At 28.0% G+C, this 20991-nt stretch overlaps 3 protein-coding genes across 3 annotated transcripts; 1 reads left to right on the forward strand and 2 right to left on the reverse strand.

Moving 5' to 3' along the window:
• Positions 1-3622: 3622 nt before the first annotated feature.
• Positions 3623-5176, forward strand: LOC112797714 (putative UDP-rhamnose:rhamnosyltransferase 1). The gene has a single exon (XM_025840783.3). It carries the CDS (start codon positions 3655-3657, stop codon positions 5038-5040), a length of 1386 nt encoding a protein of 461 aa, XP_025696568.1. The 5' UTR covers positions 3623-3654; the 3' UTR covers positions 5041-5176.
• A 5668-nt stretch (positions 5177-10844) lies between these two features.
• LOC112797715 (putative UDP-rhamnose:rhamnosyltransferase 1) lies at positions 10845-12405 on the reverse strand. Its single transcript, XM_025840784.3, has one exon. It carries the CDS (start codon positions 12366-12368, stop codon positions 10983-10985), a length of 1386 nt encoding a protein of 461 aa, XP_025696569.1. The 5' UTR covers positions 12369-12405; the 3' UTR covers positions 10845-10982.
• A 3999-nt stretch (positions 12406-16404) lies between these two features.
• Positions 16405-17846, reverse strand: LOC112797716 (putative UDP-rhamnose:rhamnosyltransferase 1). Its single transcript, XM_025840785.3, has one exon. It carries the CDS (start codon positions 17810-17812, stop codon positions 16454-16456), a length of 1359 nt encoding a protein of 452 aa, XP_025696570.1. The 5' UTR covers positions 17813-17846; the 3' UTR covers positions 16405-16453.
• Positions 17847-20991: the final 3145 nt, after the last annotated feature.

The following is a 20991-nucleotide window of genomic DNA, read 5'->3' on the forward strand; positions in this document are numbered from 1 at the left end:
TGAATTGAGTGTATTCACATTTCGTAGCTCTCTATTTAATAAGCAACACTGCCTCTACCTTTGAGTTCAAATATAAAAAATTAGATATTTTTATTTATGTAATTTAATATTATTTTATATTTTATTGTTTATTTAATTTAATTTTTTATATGATAAAAAATATTAGAATATTCAATAAGTATTGATATTATTGTATTTGTATAAATTGATAAAAAAATTCAATAAATATTATAAATTTTAATATTTGTCCTTCTAACTTCTTTTTTACATATTTTATGGGATATATATTCAAATTTTTATATAAAATAATCATGACAAAATAAAGAATTGATATATTTTTAAGAGGAAGGTTAATATTCAAGAAGGAGAACATATAACTTTTATAATATTAACACATGTAGATAGTTTTTTTACTTTAATGAATCACGAATAAAGTGAGATACAACCTTCAAAAGTTCAAAGAGTTGTGATGAGTTTGACCTTAATTCTTTGGAACGAGACCCTAGAAAATGCCTTTAAATTTGGCAATATCACTCAAATTAGAGAGATGAGGTTAGGGGAGCTTATCTTAGATGAGGTCTATATTAAAAACATCTTGACAATTATCTTTTATCTGCCCTCCAAAATTTTATTTCAAACTCCGCCACTGATCTCAGCCTTTGATTATTTCTGTTTTCACAGTAAACAACTACTATTCATGGAATAAATTATTCACTATGGTTATAATTTTCAAAAATAAATATAGATTTCTTAGCAGCAGTTTCCTCTACGTCTCCTTTTCTTCGACAGTACATTTTGCGGCTCTTTTTTCCCGCAGTTTCGTCTGCTCCTTCTTTGGGCAATTCTTTATGGCAGTTCTATCTGTGCCTCCTTATGACAGTTCCGTCTGGGCCTCTTTTCTGGCAATTCCGTATGCACCTCCTTCCCGTAGTGCTTTACGCGCCCTCTGATCACTCTTGTCGCGCTCTTCGCGCCCTCTGAAGATCACTCTCATCGCGCTCCACGCGCACTCTTGAAATTGTTGTTCGCTATTTCTTCCTTAAGCACAACATCTCCTTCTATATTTCTGCATCACCTTTATCTTTTCTTTTCTTATCCTTTCGAGTCCAATAGACCTAAAATTATCGTTCTCTACGCGCCCTCTGTTATCGCGCTCTATGTACCCTTTATCATTGCGCTCTACGCGCCTTCTAAAGATCTTGCTCTCTCTCCCTTAAATACAACATCTCCTTCTATATTTCTGTATCACCACGCCACGTCTTCTTTAACTATTTCATTGAAATTTATTCAAGTTGTGGATTATTGATATCTTCTATCCACCAACTTGTGGGGCATATTCAATTCTTATTTTATTTTTATTTATTATCTTATCTTTTTTTTTAGAAACAAAATTTGTTAAACTTATCTTTTTCTAAGTTAGTTATTCTCTTTCTTTAACAGAACTATTTAAAAATTTTGATTAATTTAGCTTATCTTAAAATTTAAAATCAATTTAGTAATTAATATAAATAAATAAATAGCATTATTCTCCTATAATACAACAATAATATATAATATTTTTTCACTCTTTCACAATCTTATTAGAGTGACAATAATTGACATTAAAAAAATTATATTGTACATTTGGCCGTTTTAAATAAGGGATTGAATTCCATAAGGGAATGATTAGGATCCGCACTTTACAAACGTTTCAAAAAATATATTATCGCTATTTCTTTATGAATTGTCTATACTTTAGAATATTTTATTATATTATTAGACAATATTTTCCATTTATTAGGACATCATTTTATTATATGGGAAATTTAGGGTAAAATTTTTAATGAAAAACCCGACAATTGGAAAATATTAGTTCAAATATAACGTAAATGAATTTAGATATTTGTAAAGTGAAAAAATTAATAAAATAATAAAATAAATTATTAATTATTATTAAATTTAATTTATAATTTTTATTTTATATGAATTTTATTATTTTAATTTAAAAATAATTAATTTTTTATGTTATTAATTTATTAATTTTTTTATTTTAGATAATTTTATTTTATATCTATAATATAATTATATTATATGTATATTAAAATTAGTTATTAAAATTAATCATTAATATAAAATATATATTAAAAATAAATTAAATAAATATATTTATATATAATATAATAATTAATTTAGTAATATAAATAATATTTTTATATAAAATAATGGCACCTAACACTTTTTTTTAGCCTTTGCCCGTTATATGGTACAGACGTTTGTAGTTGTTGCAATTATTGAGGAACAATCATTATTAAATCAACCACATGCACTTCATAGTTTAGTGTGCGTAGTTTAATAATAGAAAAAATAATGTTGCTATTTGCTACTTCTATTTTTCTATTTTGATAATTTTATCTTATTTACAAATTTATTTAAATATATAATACAAAAAAATAATTATATTAAATATACATTAAAATTAATTATTAAAATTTTTTATTAATATAAAATATATTAAAAATAAATTAAATAATATATATATATATTTATATATAAATATAACATAATTGAATTTAATAATAATTTTAGTATATAAATAATAATTTTTATAAAAAATTATACGTGAGTAACATTATAAAGCCAATTATATTAGATGCAAATCAAAATCAATGATTAAAATTAAGGGTAAGTATTATTTTGGTTTCTAATGTTTAGGGTTAGAATTAAAATCGTCTCTAATATAATTTTTTATTTAGAATAGTCTTAAATATTTTTTTCCGTATTAAAATTATCCTTTTAACTTTTACGGTAAAAAATACTCTACAACACCTTTACCACCACCACCACCTCCCTAACTGTCATCAAATGCTAACAATTAGATTCAAGAACACCAACAATAACATATTATTCAAATCCAGAAATAACAACATCAAATTCAACAACAAAATCAACACACAACAACAATAAAATCAAAAAATAACAAATCAAAATTAAAATTAGAAACAAAAACTGAAACAAAAATAGATATAGAAGCAGAAGAAATAAACCCAAAAGCATAAAGCAGAGGCCGAAGCAAGATACAAAAGCCGAAGCAGAAGTAAAAACGGGAAGGTGCAGCGGTGAGGCGGCGAGGTGTAGTAGTGAGGTCAGCGGCGGCAGTGGCTTGCGTCTCCTCCCTCCCTTGCGATTTTCAACGACAACGACGGCTCCAAACTTCGCCGGCGCCTTTCCCCTTTTCCTCCCCCGTCCTTTTCCCTTTCCTTTCTCCCTTTCCCCATGCATTCTTTTCTTTTTTTTTTAAATTTTATAATTTTTTTATTAACATAAGAGTAATTTAGTAAAAAAATTTAAAAATGACGATTTTAATAAAAAAAAATGTTTAAAATGATTCTAAATAAAAAATTACGTTGAGAACGATGTTGAGAACGATTTCGATTCTGATCCTAAACGTTAGGAACCAAAACAATATTTATCTCTTAAAATTATTTATCAGTATAAAATATATATTAAAATATAAAATATTTATTAAAAGTAAACTAAATTATATATATTTATATATTTATAAATATTTTTGCACCTCAATTCCCCCCTCTATATATATACAAATGACCACAATAATACTAAATATAAACCCTACTGTGATTAACTCTTACCAAATAAAAGATCATTATTATCACCATGGCTCACCAACCCAAGAAGCTTCACATTGCTATGATTCCATGGCTTGCATTTGGTCACATAATTCCATACTTTGAGCTTGCAAAACTCATAGCTCAAAAGGGTCACAAAGTTTCATTCATTTCCACACCTACAAACATCAAACGCCTTCCTAAGCTACCACCAAATTTACAACCTTTTGTGGAACTCATAGAACTTCCATTGCCTCATGTAGAAAACCTCCCTCAAAATGCTGAGGCCACTATGGACATTCCACAACACATAGTTCAATACCTCAAGAAAGCCTTTGATGGCCTTCAACAACCTTTGGCTAAGTTTCTAGAGAGTTCCACTCCTCATTGGCTCATATATGACTTTGCACCTTTTTGGTTGCCCCCAACAACTTCCAAGCTTAGTATCTCATCCATCTTTTTTTCTATCTGCTCTGCATTTGGTTTGTCTTTCATAAACAACTTTGGGCTAAAGTCAAATGATAAACCTTCCTTTGATGATGATCCTTCTAACAAAGTAATTCTTCAACACTATGAGGACAAAACAATGTCCGAAGACCACAATGAAGAGAATGAATCTGGTGTTTCAGATATATTCAGACTACATCAAGTACTTGGTGGTGTTGATGTTGTAGCTGTAAGAACTTGTATGGAGATTGAAGCCGAATCCATAAAATATCTTCAAAATCAATGCAAGAAACCGGTTATTCCAGTTGGGTTATTGCCACCTTCATTACACTTATTCAATAATGAAGACAGTAAAGATGATGAAAATTGGAACACAATCCTTAAGTGGTTGGATGAACAAGAAGAAAGGTCAGTGATTTATGTAGCATTTGGAAGTGAAGTGGCACTAAATGATGAAGAATCCACTGAGATAGCTATGGGATTAGAGCTATCTGACTTTCCCTTTTTCTGGGTTCTGAAGAAGCAAAATAGCAGTCCAGGTGTAAGTAGTTTAATGGAGACAAAACACGGGATTATATGGACTAATTGGGTTCCACAGTTAAAGATATTAGCACACAAATCTGTTGGAGGATTCTTGAGTCATTCTGGTTGGAGTTCTGTGATTGAGTCTCTTCAATTTGGATGTCCACTTATCATGTTACCTTTTCAAAATGAACAAGGTTTAGTTGCTAGACTTATGGAAGAGAAAATGGTGGGAATAAAAGTGTCAAGAAATGAACATGATGGAAAGTTCACTAGAGATTCATTGGCTAAGGCATTGAGATCAGTGATGTCAGAAGATGATGAAGGAAAGATTTATAGAAATCATGCTGAGAAAATGAACAAGATCTTTGGGGACAAGGAGTTACACCAAAAATATATATATGACTTTGTTGATTATATGGAAATTCATAGCCCCTCATCAAAGATTATTGCAAAATTGTATTGATAAAATGTCTTAAGCTATCTAGAGTTTCAGGGTGTTGTAATAATTGAAGTGTAGGGTATTTAATTACCTTTTGCACTTGCATTATGTGTAAGAAAAGAATAAAGTTGTTATCCAAAAATTCAGCTTTTTCTTCTAATTTTGAAACTAAATTAACCGAATTAATCTGAATTACCTAAGTTAACTTAATTAAACAAAATTGCTTAATAATTAAATTAATACAAAATATGAAAATTTTGAAAAATAATTAAAATAGTTAAATTAACTTAATAAAAAGGTTTAATACAACAGAAAATACCTACTCGAATTCCTAAATAATTTTTCATATCATAAACACACTCTCCTGGAAAAAGAAATATTTTTTTGAGTAAATGGCATTTCCGGTTCCTAACGATTTGTCCGATGGACTTCCCATCCCCTAAGAAATCTAAATACCCAAATCGATTCCTATCTATTATGATATCTGTACGTTCCAATCCATGCAACCGGTTCCGAACAGATCACTGGCTGATGTGTCAGTAACTTGTCCACGTGGGTTTCTCTCCTTCATAATTGGGACAAATCGCCCCCTTAACCTTTGTTGAAACGTTGCATTTCAACAAGAGCGTTATTCCATAAAACAACTTCCTCTCTCTCTTCATTTACATTTGGCCCTAACTCTGAAGCCTTTCTCCTTCCCTCCAAAAGAGCGTTACGTTGAGGACGTGCGATCGTGCTGCACCACTGTGTGGGAAGACATTGACTGCATTTGGCAAGTTTCTTTGAAACGGTAAGGAATCTTTCGTTCTCTTCTACTTACTTTATCTTTCATTGTAGTCAAGTTGAGGAGTGTGTCACATAATGGGAGTGAAATTAGCTTTGATAACTCAGTTCTCCTCTGCATGGTGATTATGGGTGGATGGGGTGAAGCACTAGCTTTGTTTGATGAGTTAGGGTTGTTACGAAACTATAATAGTGATGTTAACTTTGAAAGTTTCTACCTTTCTGTTTATTGATGAGTTAAGAATTCTTAACTGATAGACATTTTAGTTTATTTGCTGTTGATTAAGTTTGAAGTTTAGCTCTATTACTGAGTTATAGTTTGGATTTTTACAGATGTCTGTGTTTGTTATTCCTGTTTTTCATCCTGGTGGGATACTCAAGAAAGATCCAAATAGAGTGTTACGGTACGTAGATGAAAAGATTGAGAAATTTTCACTCATGAATGTTGATTTTGTCAACAAGAAGGACTTAGAAGAACTCTTCAGGGGATTAGGTTATTTAGAATACAAAGAAATTTACTGACTTGATCCATGGTCTATTCAAGTTCATTCCAACTCCAGGAATGAAGCCTCCACCAAAAAAATAGTGAAAGAACTTGTTATATGGATATTATGTTGTTTAGAGAATGTACAACTTTGGTTTAGGGGAGACTCTATCTTAGTTATTTTGGTTATAGTGTTGATGTTATGATTAGGTTCTGGTTTAAAGTCTACATAATACTCAAGATTAATTTAGGATACAGTCAATTTTTTTTGTTTTTGTTTTAGTATCAAGTTGAAAAAACACACATGGTCTTATAAGTGAAACTCTGGAGCTATTCATATTTTGGAGTGAACTTTTTGTAAAATACTCATGTTTTGGTTTGTGAATCACTTAATCACTTTATATGTTGGTTTTAACTTTTATGAAACTCTGAGGAGTGAATTTTTTGTAAAACACTCATGCTTTGGTTTGTGAATCACTTAATCACTTTATATGTTCGTTTCAACTTTTATGAAACTCTCAGGAAATGGAGTGCAATTTCAAATGTCTCACATATTTGAATATTTATTTACATTGTTATCTTCATAGACATGTGTTTCACAAACTCATAATAATACAATATGATAATATCTCAATACACTATTTTAAATTCTAATAACTACATGAAATAAAATAAATTAAGTATCACTGAATTAGAGTAAATAATCATAACATCAGTTGTTGTCTTCATACAAGCTATGAATTCAACAATAATACATTAAGTAATTGTCTTCTATTTACATAACTTTGCACGCTAAATCAAATTCACATTTTTCTCAATTAACCCACTACAAATTGATGAAATTATAAGTGTAACTGCAATTTCAATTAAAAAAGTGGTTAAGATTCTGCATTTAATGTTGCCTCCAAATATTTTTTCAATTTTCTGCTTTGCCATCATTACTTTCAGTGCCTCCAATCTTTCTTCCATCGTCTTCAAATTTTCAACCACACCATTCTGATTAACATAAGCTTTATGTGAATATGACTCAACATATTCATCAAGTCAAGTAAAATATTTGCAATGTGGAGCTGCGGTCTGCAACAAATAACACTCCATGGTAATGGCAACGAATTTTGAAACAAAACTAAAATTGAAAAATGATTACCTTAAATAAAGAGCAACCAAAAAAAAGTCTGTTCGAATTTTCTGCTGTGCTAGATTGAAACAATATTGCATATGTGCCACAATGACATCTGGGTGCTACAAATCTTTTCTTGCCTTGGTTTGCCTTTTCTCCTATACTCCCAGTGGAACTCAGAGTCGGACTCCAGCACAAATTCTTCCCAACTTCATTGCTTTACTCTACAGTTCGTAAAGAAGAGTCTCTGACTTTCATAACCATATTGTTCCCAGCTTGTTTTGATATTTTATTTATGAAGTATCTGCATTAGTCTTTTATTTTAATAAATATGTTGGGTTTGAATTTTTTTTAAACATGTATAATTTTTAGGAACTAATTTTATTTTTATGCATTATAATCTTTCATTTTAATCAATAAAATAAAAAATAATATGATTTTTATTTTAGTATAACAAAAAAATTGGAATTCTAACAGATATTCTGGTAAAATTAGCGACATACTCACTGTTGATGATGGTGACAAATTAAAGACTCTATTGCGACTGAAACAATTGAGATATCTATCGACTTGTTACAATTTTAAAAGGAATTTGCGATGACATTTTGCGATAATATTGCAACTAATTGACTACATATTATTTCTTAGCAAATTAGCGACTATTTCATAACTCTATTTTATCATTTCGAATAGCTTTGGTTTAGCGACAAAATTCCTATAAATTTGATTAAGGATTTTTAAAGATTAGCTATAGATTTGCTACACAATGTGATAGATTTGCGACCATATTAGCGGACAACTTGCGACGAGTTAGGTTCGAAAAAATTCCTCGCTAATTAGCGTCAACCAACCATTCCATTTTGTCTACGCAGTTAGCTTGCATTTAGCGATGAATCTGCTGCAGTAGAGTTTATCGCTAATTAGCGACTACCGTTTAGTCCATTTCTTCTACGAAATTAGCTTTTACTTTAGTGATTGATTTGCGACTATTTATTCGGTAGCTAAAAAAATTTCCGATGAATTAGCGACTGTTGTGTTTGCGTCACTGATCTGCGACTTGTAATTAGCGAGAAAACCATTAGTTGCTAGGCGGTAGCTAATCCGTCACAAATTATATTTTGCGTCAGATTAGCGATGATTTTACGACTCTTTTTGTAGTAGCTAATCGGCCATATTCTTGTAGTGGGAGAAAAGCCCTTATCTTCACTCTACACACAATGAAGACAACGAAGAATTAAAAAAAAAACCTAAATAACTATGAACACCCAGGAGATAACTGCTTATAATGAAACGCAACGTTTCAACAAATGTACAGGGAGTAATTTGTCCCAATTATGAAGGAGAGGAACTCACGTGGACAAGTTACTGACACATCAGCTAGTAACCTGCTCAAAACTGATTGCAGGGACTGGAACGTATAAAAATCATAATAGATAAGGATTGATTTGGGTATTTAGATTTTTTAGGGGATGAGAAGTCCATCGGACAAATCGTTAAAAACTATAAAGGGCATTTACTCATATTATTTTGATGAATGAAAAAAAAGCAAGGCTTCAAAACAAGATTGATACTAAATCTCATTTCATTTTGATTAAATCCATCCAAAATTAAAGCTGTTGTTTCAGCTTCTAGTGGCAAAAGTTATAACATAATTTACTGTAGTTAGCACACACAAGATTCAAATATGCACTACAGTTTAGCAAACATTTAGTATCCTTATAATCAAGAACAGAAGCAGAAATCTAAAAATAGAACAAAAGTTATATGCAAAATCCAATCATAGATAATATACCATTTTTATTAGAACAGGATCAATTAAGTACAAAAGTTGTAAGAATTTGGGAACATCGCCGCTACAAAGCTACAACAATATCCTCATCAATGTGAAAGCTTTATCATGGTATTCCTATCACTCTTATATCTATTGATTTTCACAAACTGAAAATTCAAATGTTGTGTTCGTTTAACACAAATATTTTGTTGTGAGAAACTATTTTTAGCATTTTTATGAGATTAGGTGCCAACAAATAAATCGTTTGAGGTACAATGTGATAAAAGTAGGGACACTAAACTATAAAGCTCATGTGGCTGATACAGTGATTGTTCCTCAATCATTGCAAAACTACAAGCGTATCTGCGTATGAGTCAATTGTCATCAATGGAGTGAATTATTATGTTCCTCACTAACTCACTTCCTCTATGTGCATCTCCTTCAATTTACCATCTTTCAAGATGGGCTACAAATGTGGCTGAGGCATGTGTGATGTAGGGGTAAAGCTGTTTGCCTCAAATTAAGTCAGAGCAGATTCTCAATAAACCTTAACTCAAATAATATATGTCCCCGTTTTTTATTAAGAGATTTCGAATTTGAATCTCATTTAATGCAAATTTGACTAAAAAAAAAAATATCTTATGTGTTGATATAGTATTTGTGAGTGTGTGTAATATTTAGAATTGAAAGTTATTCAATTCATCAACCAAAAAAAAATTAATATATGAAGTGTTTATATAATCAAAAAATTAGATTATTAAATTAAATATTATATATTTATATCTAAAATTTAGTTCGTATGTATTATAAAAATACATGTTAAAATTATTACTAATAAATTTTTAAAATTTTTAATTTAATAAATACATAATAAATATATTAAAAATTAAATTTTATAATTTTTATAAAACCTTTTTATTTAATAATTTTAATTTATATTTTAAAGACATATATTAAATATATATATATATATATATATATATATATATATATTGATTTAAACATTTTTCACCCTACTAAAAATACGTTCGTTATGGTCAAATTTTTTGTCAAATTTTTCTAAAACATATATATTACGACATGCAAAAATATGAAATTCTAATATTAATTACCATTAAATTAGTGTTTGTTTGGATGCTATTGAATTAATAGAAAAAAAAATTAATAAAAAATATATCTATTTAGTATATTTGACAAATTTTTAATTGTAAAAATAAAAATACTAAAAAAATAAAAATATATATTTTTTGAGAAGCTACAATTTATATCTTTTTTAAAAAGATCTTTTTTTTCTTAAAAAAGTATTTTTTACCTAATAAATAAATAAAAAATATTTTTATATTATTTTACTCAAATATAATTAATGAATAAAAATTTTTTTATATAAAATATCTAAATATATATAAAATTACTTTTATTTTTAAATATTTTTTTAAAATAATTCAAAAAATCTTTTTTTAACAAACTCATCCAAATAATCCTTAGAGACTTTTCCTCCAAAAATAAAATGTTAAATGCTTTTATTCAACTCCACAAATGTTATGGTCAAATTATTTTACCAAAAATCTGACGGTAATTTAAATTATTTAGTAATTAGGTTAATTAGGTGATTTAGTTTAATTGGATTAATTTAAATAATTTAGGTTAATTAAATTAATTTAGTTTTGAAATGAGAAGAAAGGCTAAATTTTTTTATAACAACTTTATTCTTACACATATCATGCTAGTGCAAGAGGTAAATAAATACCCCACATTTCAACTGTTATAACACTCTGAAACTCTAAAAGGCTTAATTAAGATTTTTTTCATCAATACAACTTTGCAATAATCTTTGGCGAGGGACTATGAATTTCCATATAATCAACAAACTCGTCTATGTACTTTTGGTGTAATTCTTTGTCCCCAAAGATCTTGCTCATTTTCTCAGCATGATTCCTATAAATCTTCCCTTTATTATCTTCCAAGATCACTGATCTCAATGCCTTAGCCAATGAATCTCTAGTGAACTTCCCATCATGTTCATTTCTTGGCACTTTTATTCCCACCATTTTCTCTTCCATAAGCCTTGCAACTAACCCTTGTTCATTTTGAAAGGGTAACATGATAAGTGGACATCCAAATTGAAGAGACTCAATCACAGAACTCCAACCAGAATGACTCAAGAATCCTCCAACAGATTTGTGTGCTAATATCTTTAATTGTGGAACCCAATTAGTCCATACAATCCCGCGTTTTGTCTCCATTGAACTACTTACATCTGGACTACTATTTTGCTTCTTCAGAACCCAGAAAAAGGGAAAGCCAGATAGCTCTAATCCCATAGTTATCTCAGTGAATTCTTCATCATTTAGTGCCACTTCACTTCCAAATGCTACATAAATCACTGACCTTTCTTCTTGTTCATCCAACCACTTAAGTATTGTGTTCCAATCTTCATCATTTTTACTAACTTCACTACTGAATAAGTATAATGAAGGTGGCAATAACCCAACTGGAATAACCGGTTTCCTGCATTGATTTTGAAGAACTTTTATGGATTCAGCTTCAATCTCCATGCAAGTTCTTACAGCTACAACATCAACACCACCAAGTACTTGATAGTGTCTGAACATATCTGAAACACCAGATTCATTCTCTTCATCGTGGTCTTCAGACATTGTTTTGTTCTCATAATGTTGAAGAACTACTTTGTTAGAAGGATCATCATCAAAGGAAGGTTTATCATTTGACTTTAGCCCAAAGCTGTTTATGAAAGAAAAACCAAGCGCAGAAAAGATACAAAAGAAGATGGATGAGATACCAAGCTTGGAAGTTATTGGGGGCAACCAAAAAGGTGCAAAGTCATATATGAGCCAATGAGGAGTGGAACTCTCTAGAAACTTAACCAAAGGTTGTTGAAGGCCATCAAAGGCTTTCTTGAGGTATGGAACTATGTGTTGTGGAATGTCCATAGTAGCCTCAGCGTTTTGAGGGAGGTTTTCTACATGAGGCAACGAAAGTTCTATGAGTTCCACAAGAGGTTGTAAATTTGAAGGTAGTTTAGGGAGGCGTTTGATGTTTGTAGGTGTGGAAATGAATGAAACTTTGTGACCCTTTTGAGCTATGAGTTTTGCAAGCTCAAAGTATGGAATTATGTGACCAAAAGCAAGCCATGGAAACACAGCAATGTGAAGCTTCTTGGGTTGGTCAGCCATGGTGATAATATATAGTAGGGTGTAGGTTTACTTGTTTAGTGTTATTAGGTTCATTTGTATATAACTATATATATATAGAGGGAATGAAATCAATTGATGTGCAACTTGATTAAAATAGGGACACAGAACTATGAAGAGCATGTGGCCGAAATAGTAGTGATTGTTCCTCAAGACCTCAACAATTGCATGTGTTTTTACTATTGCTTTTTGTTTTTTTTACAAAATCATAATTATAAAAATAAAAATAGAAAAATAAAATAAAAAGTAAAAACAAACCAAATACATTTTTAAGTTTTATTTTTTTATAGTTTTTTTAATTGATAACTTTATATTTCTTTAGAATATATGGTAGTTAAATATTAATAACAATGAAAAATGTTTGACAGTCATAAAAAGTCATACAAAAATTTTTTTTGTTTTATTTAATGTATGTATTTTCTTATTTTGTATTTTTTAATTATTATTAAAATAAATTTCCAATTTTAAATGTAGTAAACATATATAATTATAGATATATGATGTTATATATTTATAATTATAAATATTAAATTAAATAAAATAATTGTGTTATTATCTTCTTAATATTATTTGTAACAATAATAGTAGTGGGGTAAAAATAATTTAATTAACTAAAACAAATCGTTCTAAATATGCATAAATGGATTGAAAGTCATGTAAAATACAATCCTAAATCAAATATCAATTTTTTAGTGGGTTAACCACCAATTTTGTACCTAAAAGATTTAGTCGTTTACAAAAAATTTTTTTAAAAGATATTATCGACTAAATAACCCTTGAATAATTTGATAATACGACAAAAAGAATCAATAAATATTATATTTTTTATAAGTATCAAACAAACTTTCATTTTTAGCAAACAGTTTATCAATTAAATCTAAATTTTTTTAACAATATTTGAATAAATATTTAGATGGTAAAAAAAAATCAGAACAAAAATATAATCTCTAAAATTTTTATTTTTTATAAAAATGTAGTCATTTATAATAAAAAAATTATTTTTTAATTATTATTAAAATAAATAACCAATTTAAAATGTAATAAACATATATAATTATAGATGTATGATGTTATATATTTATAATTACAAATGTTAAATTAAATAAAATAATTTTAATTTGTGTTATTGTCTTTTTAATGTTATCCGTAACAATAATACTAGTGGGGTAAGAACAATTTAATTAACTAAAAAAACGTTCTAAATATGCATGAAAGGCATGTAAGATACAACACTAAATTAAATATCAATTTTTTACTATAACTTTATTAGTGTTTAAAATATTAATTAACTAATTAATTAAATTAGAAATACAGCAATACACTATTCATTTGAGCAATAAGTCGCAGATGTGAGATGTGTGACTGTAAACCACGCTATATACTTATATGAATGCGAGATTTTAACCAGTAGAGTGTTTAATTTAAGGTTAAAAATTAACTTTTAGAAATATTACATTTGAAAAATACTATACTCGGTACTAATAAAATCTTGTTTGTTAGTACTATAAATTGTTGAAAATTATTTTAAATATTTTTAAAAATAATATACGGATATATTTGTTTTATTATATGCATTTTTTAGGGTATAATAAATAATTTCATATGTTGATTTTTATTCTCTTAACATAAAAATATTAATACCTACTTTCCAGAGTGAGAATAAAAATTTTATATTTGTAGCAAGAAAATATTTGTGGGTTAAATTAAAAATTCTCAAAGAAACACATTTTTTAGTGAGGTTAATTATATTTATTATTATTGGTACCCATGCATATAAACCTCATAATAAGGTTTTAGTAGAAATAATAATGATAACTAAAAATAAATAATTTTATAATTTTAAAATTATTTTTAATGATTATATAAATTATCAAAAAAATAGTCACTCAATGTTATACATTTTTTTCAGCCATCAAAAGATTTTGCCGGTAATTATTAAAATTGTCACTAAATAATGGACGAACGTATATTAGATATATTGTATTTAACTTTTATATAAATAAATAAAAAAATGATGGAGTGAGACGGACATATATTTTTACAATCAAAACTCTAAAGAGATAATCTTTTTAAATAACAGATTTTTTTTTTTAAATTAACACAGAAATTTATGAACCTAATACAAAAATAGAGACTTTGATATACATATAAATTTTTTTTGGCATACAAGCTAAGTCTATATAAGTCAACCCAAACTCAATAAAAATAACTCTTAATTTAAAGAGCGTGTAAATACCTACGTTTTCAAGTTTGAATAATGCGAAATGAGAAACACTTTTTCTTTAATGTTTATATTCTACGTTCTTCCTCCTGCTCTTTCTCCTTCTTCTTCTTCTCCTTCTTATTTGTATTTCTCCTCATTTTTTTTTATATTCCTTCTTCTTCGTGTTTTCATCATCATAGTGGTTCTTTTTATTGTTATTATTATTGTTGCATTTTTTTTCTTCTTTTTTCTATTAATTTTGCAACATTATGTATTTTTTTCTTTATTTGATTTTTTCTCTGAAATTAGAAGATGAGGAAGAAGAAACAGTAGAAGATGAGAAGGAGGAAGATGAAGAATTTTGAATTATGCAGAACTCAGAATAAAAAATACACTCAAATATCTTTGTATTACATTTAAATATCTTCGTGTTACACTCAAATTTGCTGCAAATACAGAAAAATATTTCCTCTAATACTGCATTTTTTTCTTCTTTTTTTAGTTAAATAAATATAAGTTCATCCTCTTCCAAGTAATTTTGCAACATTATGTGTTTTTTCTTCTTTTTTGTTTGATTTTTTTTTGTTTTTATGCTTATTAAGAGAGTAAAACAAGAAGAAACTCGAGAAGGTAAAACAAAAAAGAAAAGATGAATAAGAAAAAAAGAAAAAGAAGATGGTGATGATGATGATGATAAAAAAAAGAAAAAATAGTAGAAGATGAGAAAGATGAAGAGGAAAAGTTTTAAATTATGCAGAACTTATCAGAATAAAAATACACCCAAATATCTTCGTGTTACACCCAAATATCTTCATGTTACACCCAAATTTACTGCAAATACAGAAAAATATTTCTTCTAATGCTGTATTTTTTTTTCTTCTTTTTTTCTTATTTCTTTCTTTCTTTTAGTTAAATAAATGCAAGTTCATTCTCTTCCAAGTAATTTTGTAACATTGTGTTTCTTCTTCTTCTTTGTGTGATTTTTTTGTTTTTATTCTTGTTAAGAGAGTAAAACAAGAAGAAACTTAAGAAGATAAAACAAAAAGAAAAAGATGAATAAGAAAAAAAGAAGAAGAAGATGGTGATGGTGATGATGATAAAAAAAGAAGCAGCAGAAGATGAGAAGGAGGAAGAGGAAGAGTTTTGAATTATACAAAACTTATCAGAATAAAAATACACTCAAATATCTTCGTGTTATACCTAAATATTTCCGTGTTACACCCAAATTTGTTGCAAATACAGAAAAATATTTTCTCTAATGCTACATTTTTTCTTTTGAATTGAACCACACCTCAACTGCTTGATTGGATTCAAAACAATAAAAGGAGGAGAGGAAATTCCAATAAAAAAAAGAAGAAAGAAGAGGAAGAGAAAAAAGAAGTGGTGTTGATGACGACGATAACGAAGAAGAAGAATAACGAAGAAGAACGTGCAATAATAACACAAAACGTGTGAATATAAATGACTTCTAAAAACTTGTATGAAAAAAATGCTTATATGTGAAGAATAATTCATAAAAATGTCTTATAACTAACACATAATGTTGTGCATTTAGCTAAATTTTATAAAGTAAGAAAATTTTAGTTGAAAATATAAAAAATTTAACTTTTCAATGCATTTATTTTATATTCATTAAATAAAAATATTTAAAAATTTTTACTAATGATAACTTTATTATGTGTTCTTAGAGAATATGTTAGCTAAATTTTATTTTTAAAAAAAAAACACATTTAATTAAAAAAATAAGCATACAATGTTTTTTTTTATAATAACACAAATAATATAGCCGAAGAAAAAAAAAAAAGAAGAGAATCATAAATGAACTCTTAAATACATTAAGACATAATAGAAATATTGTTAACCCCTAACTAATGTTAGGTCCATTGATTTCCAAAAAATCAACAAATTCATCCATGTACTTTTGATGCAGCTCCTTCTTCCCAAATATCTTGACCTTCTTCTCCTCTGCATGGCTTCTACAACTCTTTCCTTCCTCTTCCAACATCATAGTTCTCAATGCCTTGGCTATGGAATATCTTGTGAATTTTCCGTCATTTTCATTTTTTTCCACTTTTACCCCTACTTTTATTCCTTCCACAACCATAGCATTCAACTCTTGCTCCCTTGAGAAGGGCAACAAAATAAGTGGACAACCAAATTCAAGAGACTCTATTATGGAACTCCAACCACAATGACTCAAAAACCCTCCAATAGACTTATGTGCTAATATTTTTAATTGTGGTACCCAATTATTCCATATAATTCCACGTTTATTATTTGTCTCCATTGAACTACTGACATCGTTATTAGGACTATTTTTCCGTTTTAGAGCCCAAAAAAATGGACAATTAGATAATTCTAATCCCATAGCTATCTCATTGAATTCTTCATCACTTAGTTTAACCTCACTTCCAAATGCTACATAAATCACTGACCCTTTTTCTTGTTTATCTAACCACTTAAGAATTTTGGGCCAATTTTCATCCTTGTCATCATTGTTGTTGTCTTCATCATTACTTTGTGGTGAAGGTGGCAATAACCCAACCGGAATAACTGGTTTCTTGCATACACGTTCAAGATTCTTTAGAGACTCACCTTCAACCTCCGTGCAACTTCTTATAGCGACGGCGGCGGCTCCGACGACGATTTCTTGGAGTCTGAATGCATCCGTGACCCCAGATTCATTTTGTTGACTTAGGAAGTCATACAAAGGCTTAGCTATTTCTTCAATGGAGTTGCTATGTGCCCTTATTAGAACGGAATCTAAAATGCAATATTTAACAAATGCACAAAAGATAGAAAAGAAAATGCATGAGATACCAAGGTTAGAACATATTGGTGGTAACCAAAAAGGTGCAAAGTCATATAAGAGCCAATGAGGAGTGGAACTCTCTAGAAACTTAGTCAAAGGTCCTTGAAGACCATCAAAAGCTTTCTTAAGGTATGGTACTATGTAGTGTGGAACATCCAAAGTTGATTCTGCATTTTGAGGGAGATTTTCTACTTGGGGCAATGGAAGTTCTATGAACTCCAAAAAAGGTTGCAAATTTGAAGGTAGTTTAGGGAGGCGTTTGATGTTTGTAGGTGTGGAAATGAATGAAACTTTGTGACCCTTTTGAGCTATGAGTTTTGCAAGCTCATAGAATGGAATTATGTGACCAAAAGCAAGCCATGGAAACATAGCAACGTGAAGCTTCTTGTTATTGATAGCTTGTTCAGCCATGGTGATAATGGTAGTTGTCTTACTTTTTGTAACAAATATAGTTAATTATTTATAGACCGGGTTAACTACCAAAAACGTGTCTGAATTATTCAAACAAAATGTATCTAAATTTTACTATCAACAAAAATACCTTTAAATAATTTAAAAATACAATTACAATATTTAACATTAACTATATATTTTCAAAAAATGTCTTAGAAATTGAATTTTAATGTGATTTTTTACAAACATAATTAAAAAAAGATATTATTATTCTTAAAATTTGGTGATTTATTTCTAAGTATATATTTTTTGTAATTTTTTAAAAATATTATTAGTTGTTAACGAAAAAATTACAAAAAAATATATACTCAACAAAAAATTACTAAATTTTAAGAATAATAATATCTTATTTTTTAATCATGCTTGCAAAAAATTGCATCAAAATTTAATCTCTAATATATTTTTTGAGAAATATATATTTAATGTTAGATAATCTTGTAAAAAAACTAACATTAAATATGTATTTCTCAAAAAATACATTAGAGATTGAATTTTGATGTAATTTTTTGTAAACATTATTATAAAAATGAGATATTATTATTCTTAAAATTTAGTGATTTTTGTTATATATATATTATTTTGTGATTTTTTAAAAGTATTATTGGTTGTTAACAAAAAAAATTATAAAAAAATATATACTTACAAAAAAATTACCAATTTTTATGTATAATAATATCTTATTTTTATAATTATATTTATAAAAAATTACATCAAAATTTAATTTTAAAGTATTTTTTGAAAATATATATGTTAAGTATTATTGTTATGTTTTTATATTATTTGAAGATATTTTTGTTAATAGTAAAATTCGAGTATATTTTTTATCAGCGTTTGAATAATTTAAGAGTATTTTGGTTGGTTAACTTTTGTAGACCACATAGTTACACGTCACCACATTAAAGATTCAATAATTGTATATGTTCCATGTCCATTATTAGTTAAAAAATGTTAGTTGGACGTTAAAATTAATAATTAAAATATTATTATTATATATTTATATATAAATATATATATATTATTTAATTTATATTTTATATTTTAATATATATTTTATATTAATAATTAATTTTATTTTGATAATTGATTTTAATATACAGTAATATATTGATATTGACATAAATTTTTTTCTTAATTCTATTTATTGCGAGTATGTGGCCCACAAATTAAATTATTATAAGGTCTTACATTTTTGTAGCAGATATTTGATAATAAAGATATTCTCATTCTTATTTTAATAATCTGTTCTTTTATAAATTTATGTAAAAATACAGTATAACAAATTATGAGCAATGATATGTAAAATTACATCATCAAAAATTATAATAGAAATAACAATATTACTTTTGTAGTCTTTTTTATGATTCAGCGTTGTTCCATAAGCTTATTGTGGTTTTTTAGAACATAAAATTAGAGTCGGCAAAATTAGTTAATTAATTTTTTTTGTTTATCCATTTAAACGACTGAATTTTGCTTTTAAAATAAAGTCTACTTATTCATTGAGGACTATTGCTCTATTATTCTAAGAGGCTCCGCCACTGCTGAAATAGGAATAAAGGTGCTTCTGTACATATTTATTTGATTAAAAATATTATTTATATATTAAAATTAATTATTAAAATAAGTTATTGTATATATATAGTTTAATTTATTTTTAATATATATTATATATTAATAATTAATTTTAATATATACTTAATATTGATTGTTGGTTGATAGTTAAATAATCTTTCTTTTTCTTAAAAAGAATGAAAAAGTATCTTAAGAAATATTAATGCATAGCCTTCGAGCATTTCGCGTGGAACGCATGGGAGGATAAAAAAAAAATATCCATCCGTACTGTACTAGAAGATATCATTGAACATTATTGTGAAGGAAAATTGTATTGATAAAATGTCTTGAGCTTTTTAGACTTTGAGAGTGCTGTAATAATTGAAGTGTAGGGTCAGATCACCTACCAATCTTATTAGACTTCAATATTTGAAGGGAGGAAAGACAGACAGACTTTTCAAACTTCTTGCACTTTGGATTCTTCCTGAAGACTACAATAATTTAGTGAAAAACAATTGGTGTAAGTAAGGAGATCTCATCTTTAACATCAATATTTTTACTGAACAAGTTAAAGTGTGAAATAAGGAGGTCATTTTTAAGAAGCAAAAAATCATGTTTAGATTTGATGGTGTCAACTAGAATTTATCCTTCACCAGTAATCCTTTTCTAAAAAAATTCCAAAAAAACTTATGAAAGGCGAAGTGATTATTGTCCAAAAGGAGAGTTACTAACATCAGATGTCCAAATGTAAGGTTATTAATTTTGAAGATAAAAAGTCAGTATTTTTACCAAAAAATAAATGGCAGAAGAAGGAAAAATATATGGTCAAAACTCTAAAGAATAGTGAGGGTGAATGGACAGAGAATGTAGATTTGTAGAAGAATTAAAGGATCTAGAAGTATCTTTTTTTTAAATCTCTTTATGCCCCCTTTATAATTATAATTCGGTGCTTACAAATTTTTTTGTTGATGAATGGTAGATTTCCTAGATTATCTGAAGCAGACCTAGACCTCTTCAATAGTAATATTAGTCGTGAAAAGATTAAACATGCAGTTTTTAGCATGGGCAGTTGGAAGGCATTAGGAAAGAATGGTCTTCCAACAAAATTCTTCCAACACTCATGAAATATTGTGGCTGATTCCGTTATTAATTGGGTGCAAATGATTTTTCGGAACCCAAAAGAGATTGCCAGAGTGAATCAGACCCTAATTTCTATCATCCATAAAGTTCCTTCACCAGAGAATTATGCTCACTTCAAGCCTATCAGTCTTTGTAATGTCTATTATAAGATTGTTACAAAGGTTATTGTTGAGAAGTTAAAACCTCATCTAAATTATATTGTCTTTAACACTCAAGAAAGTTTTATACTAGGTAGAGTTAGTGCTGACAACATTTTAGTAGCTCAGAAGTGATCCACACTATGAGGACTAGAAGAAGTGGCAAAGGTCTCATGGCCATTAAAATCAACCTAGAGAAGGCTTATGATCGTCTAAGTTGGAGGTTCATTATGGAGACCCTATGTGACATAGGCATCCCAGAGAATTTAATCAATGTTATTCATCATTGCATCTCTTCCCCCTCTATGAACC

Source organism: Arachis hypogaea, chromosome 4 (assembly GCF_003086295.3).
Source record: "Arachis hypogaea cultivar Tifrunner chromosome 4, arahy.Tifrunner.gnm2.J5K5, whole genome shotgun sequence".
In the NCBI taxonomy this organism is placed as follows: domain Eukaryota; kingdom Viridiplantae; phylum Streptophyta; class Magnoliopsida; order Fabales; family Fabaceae; genus Arachis; species Arachis hypogaea.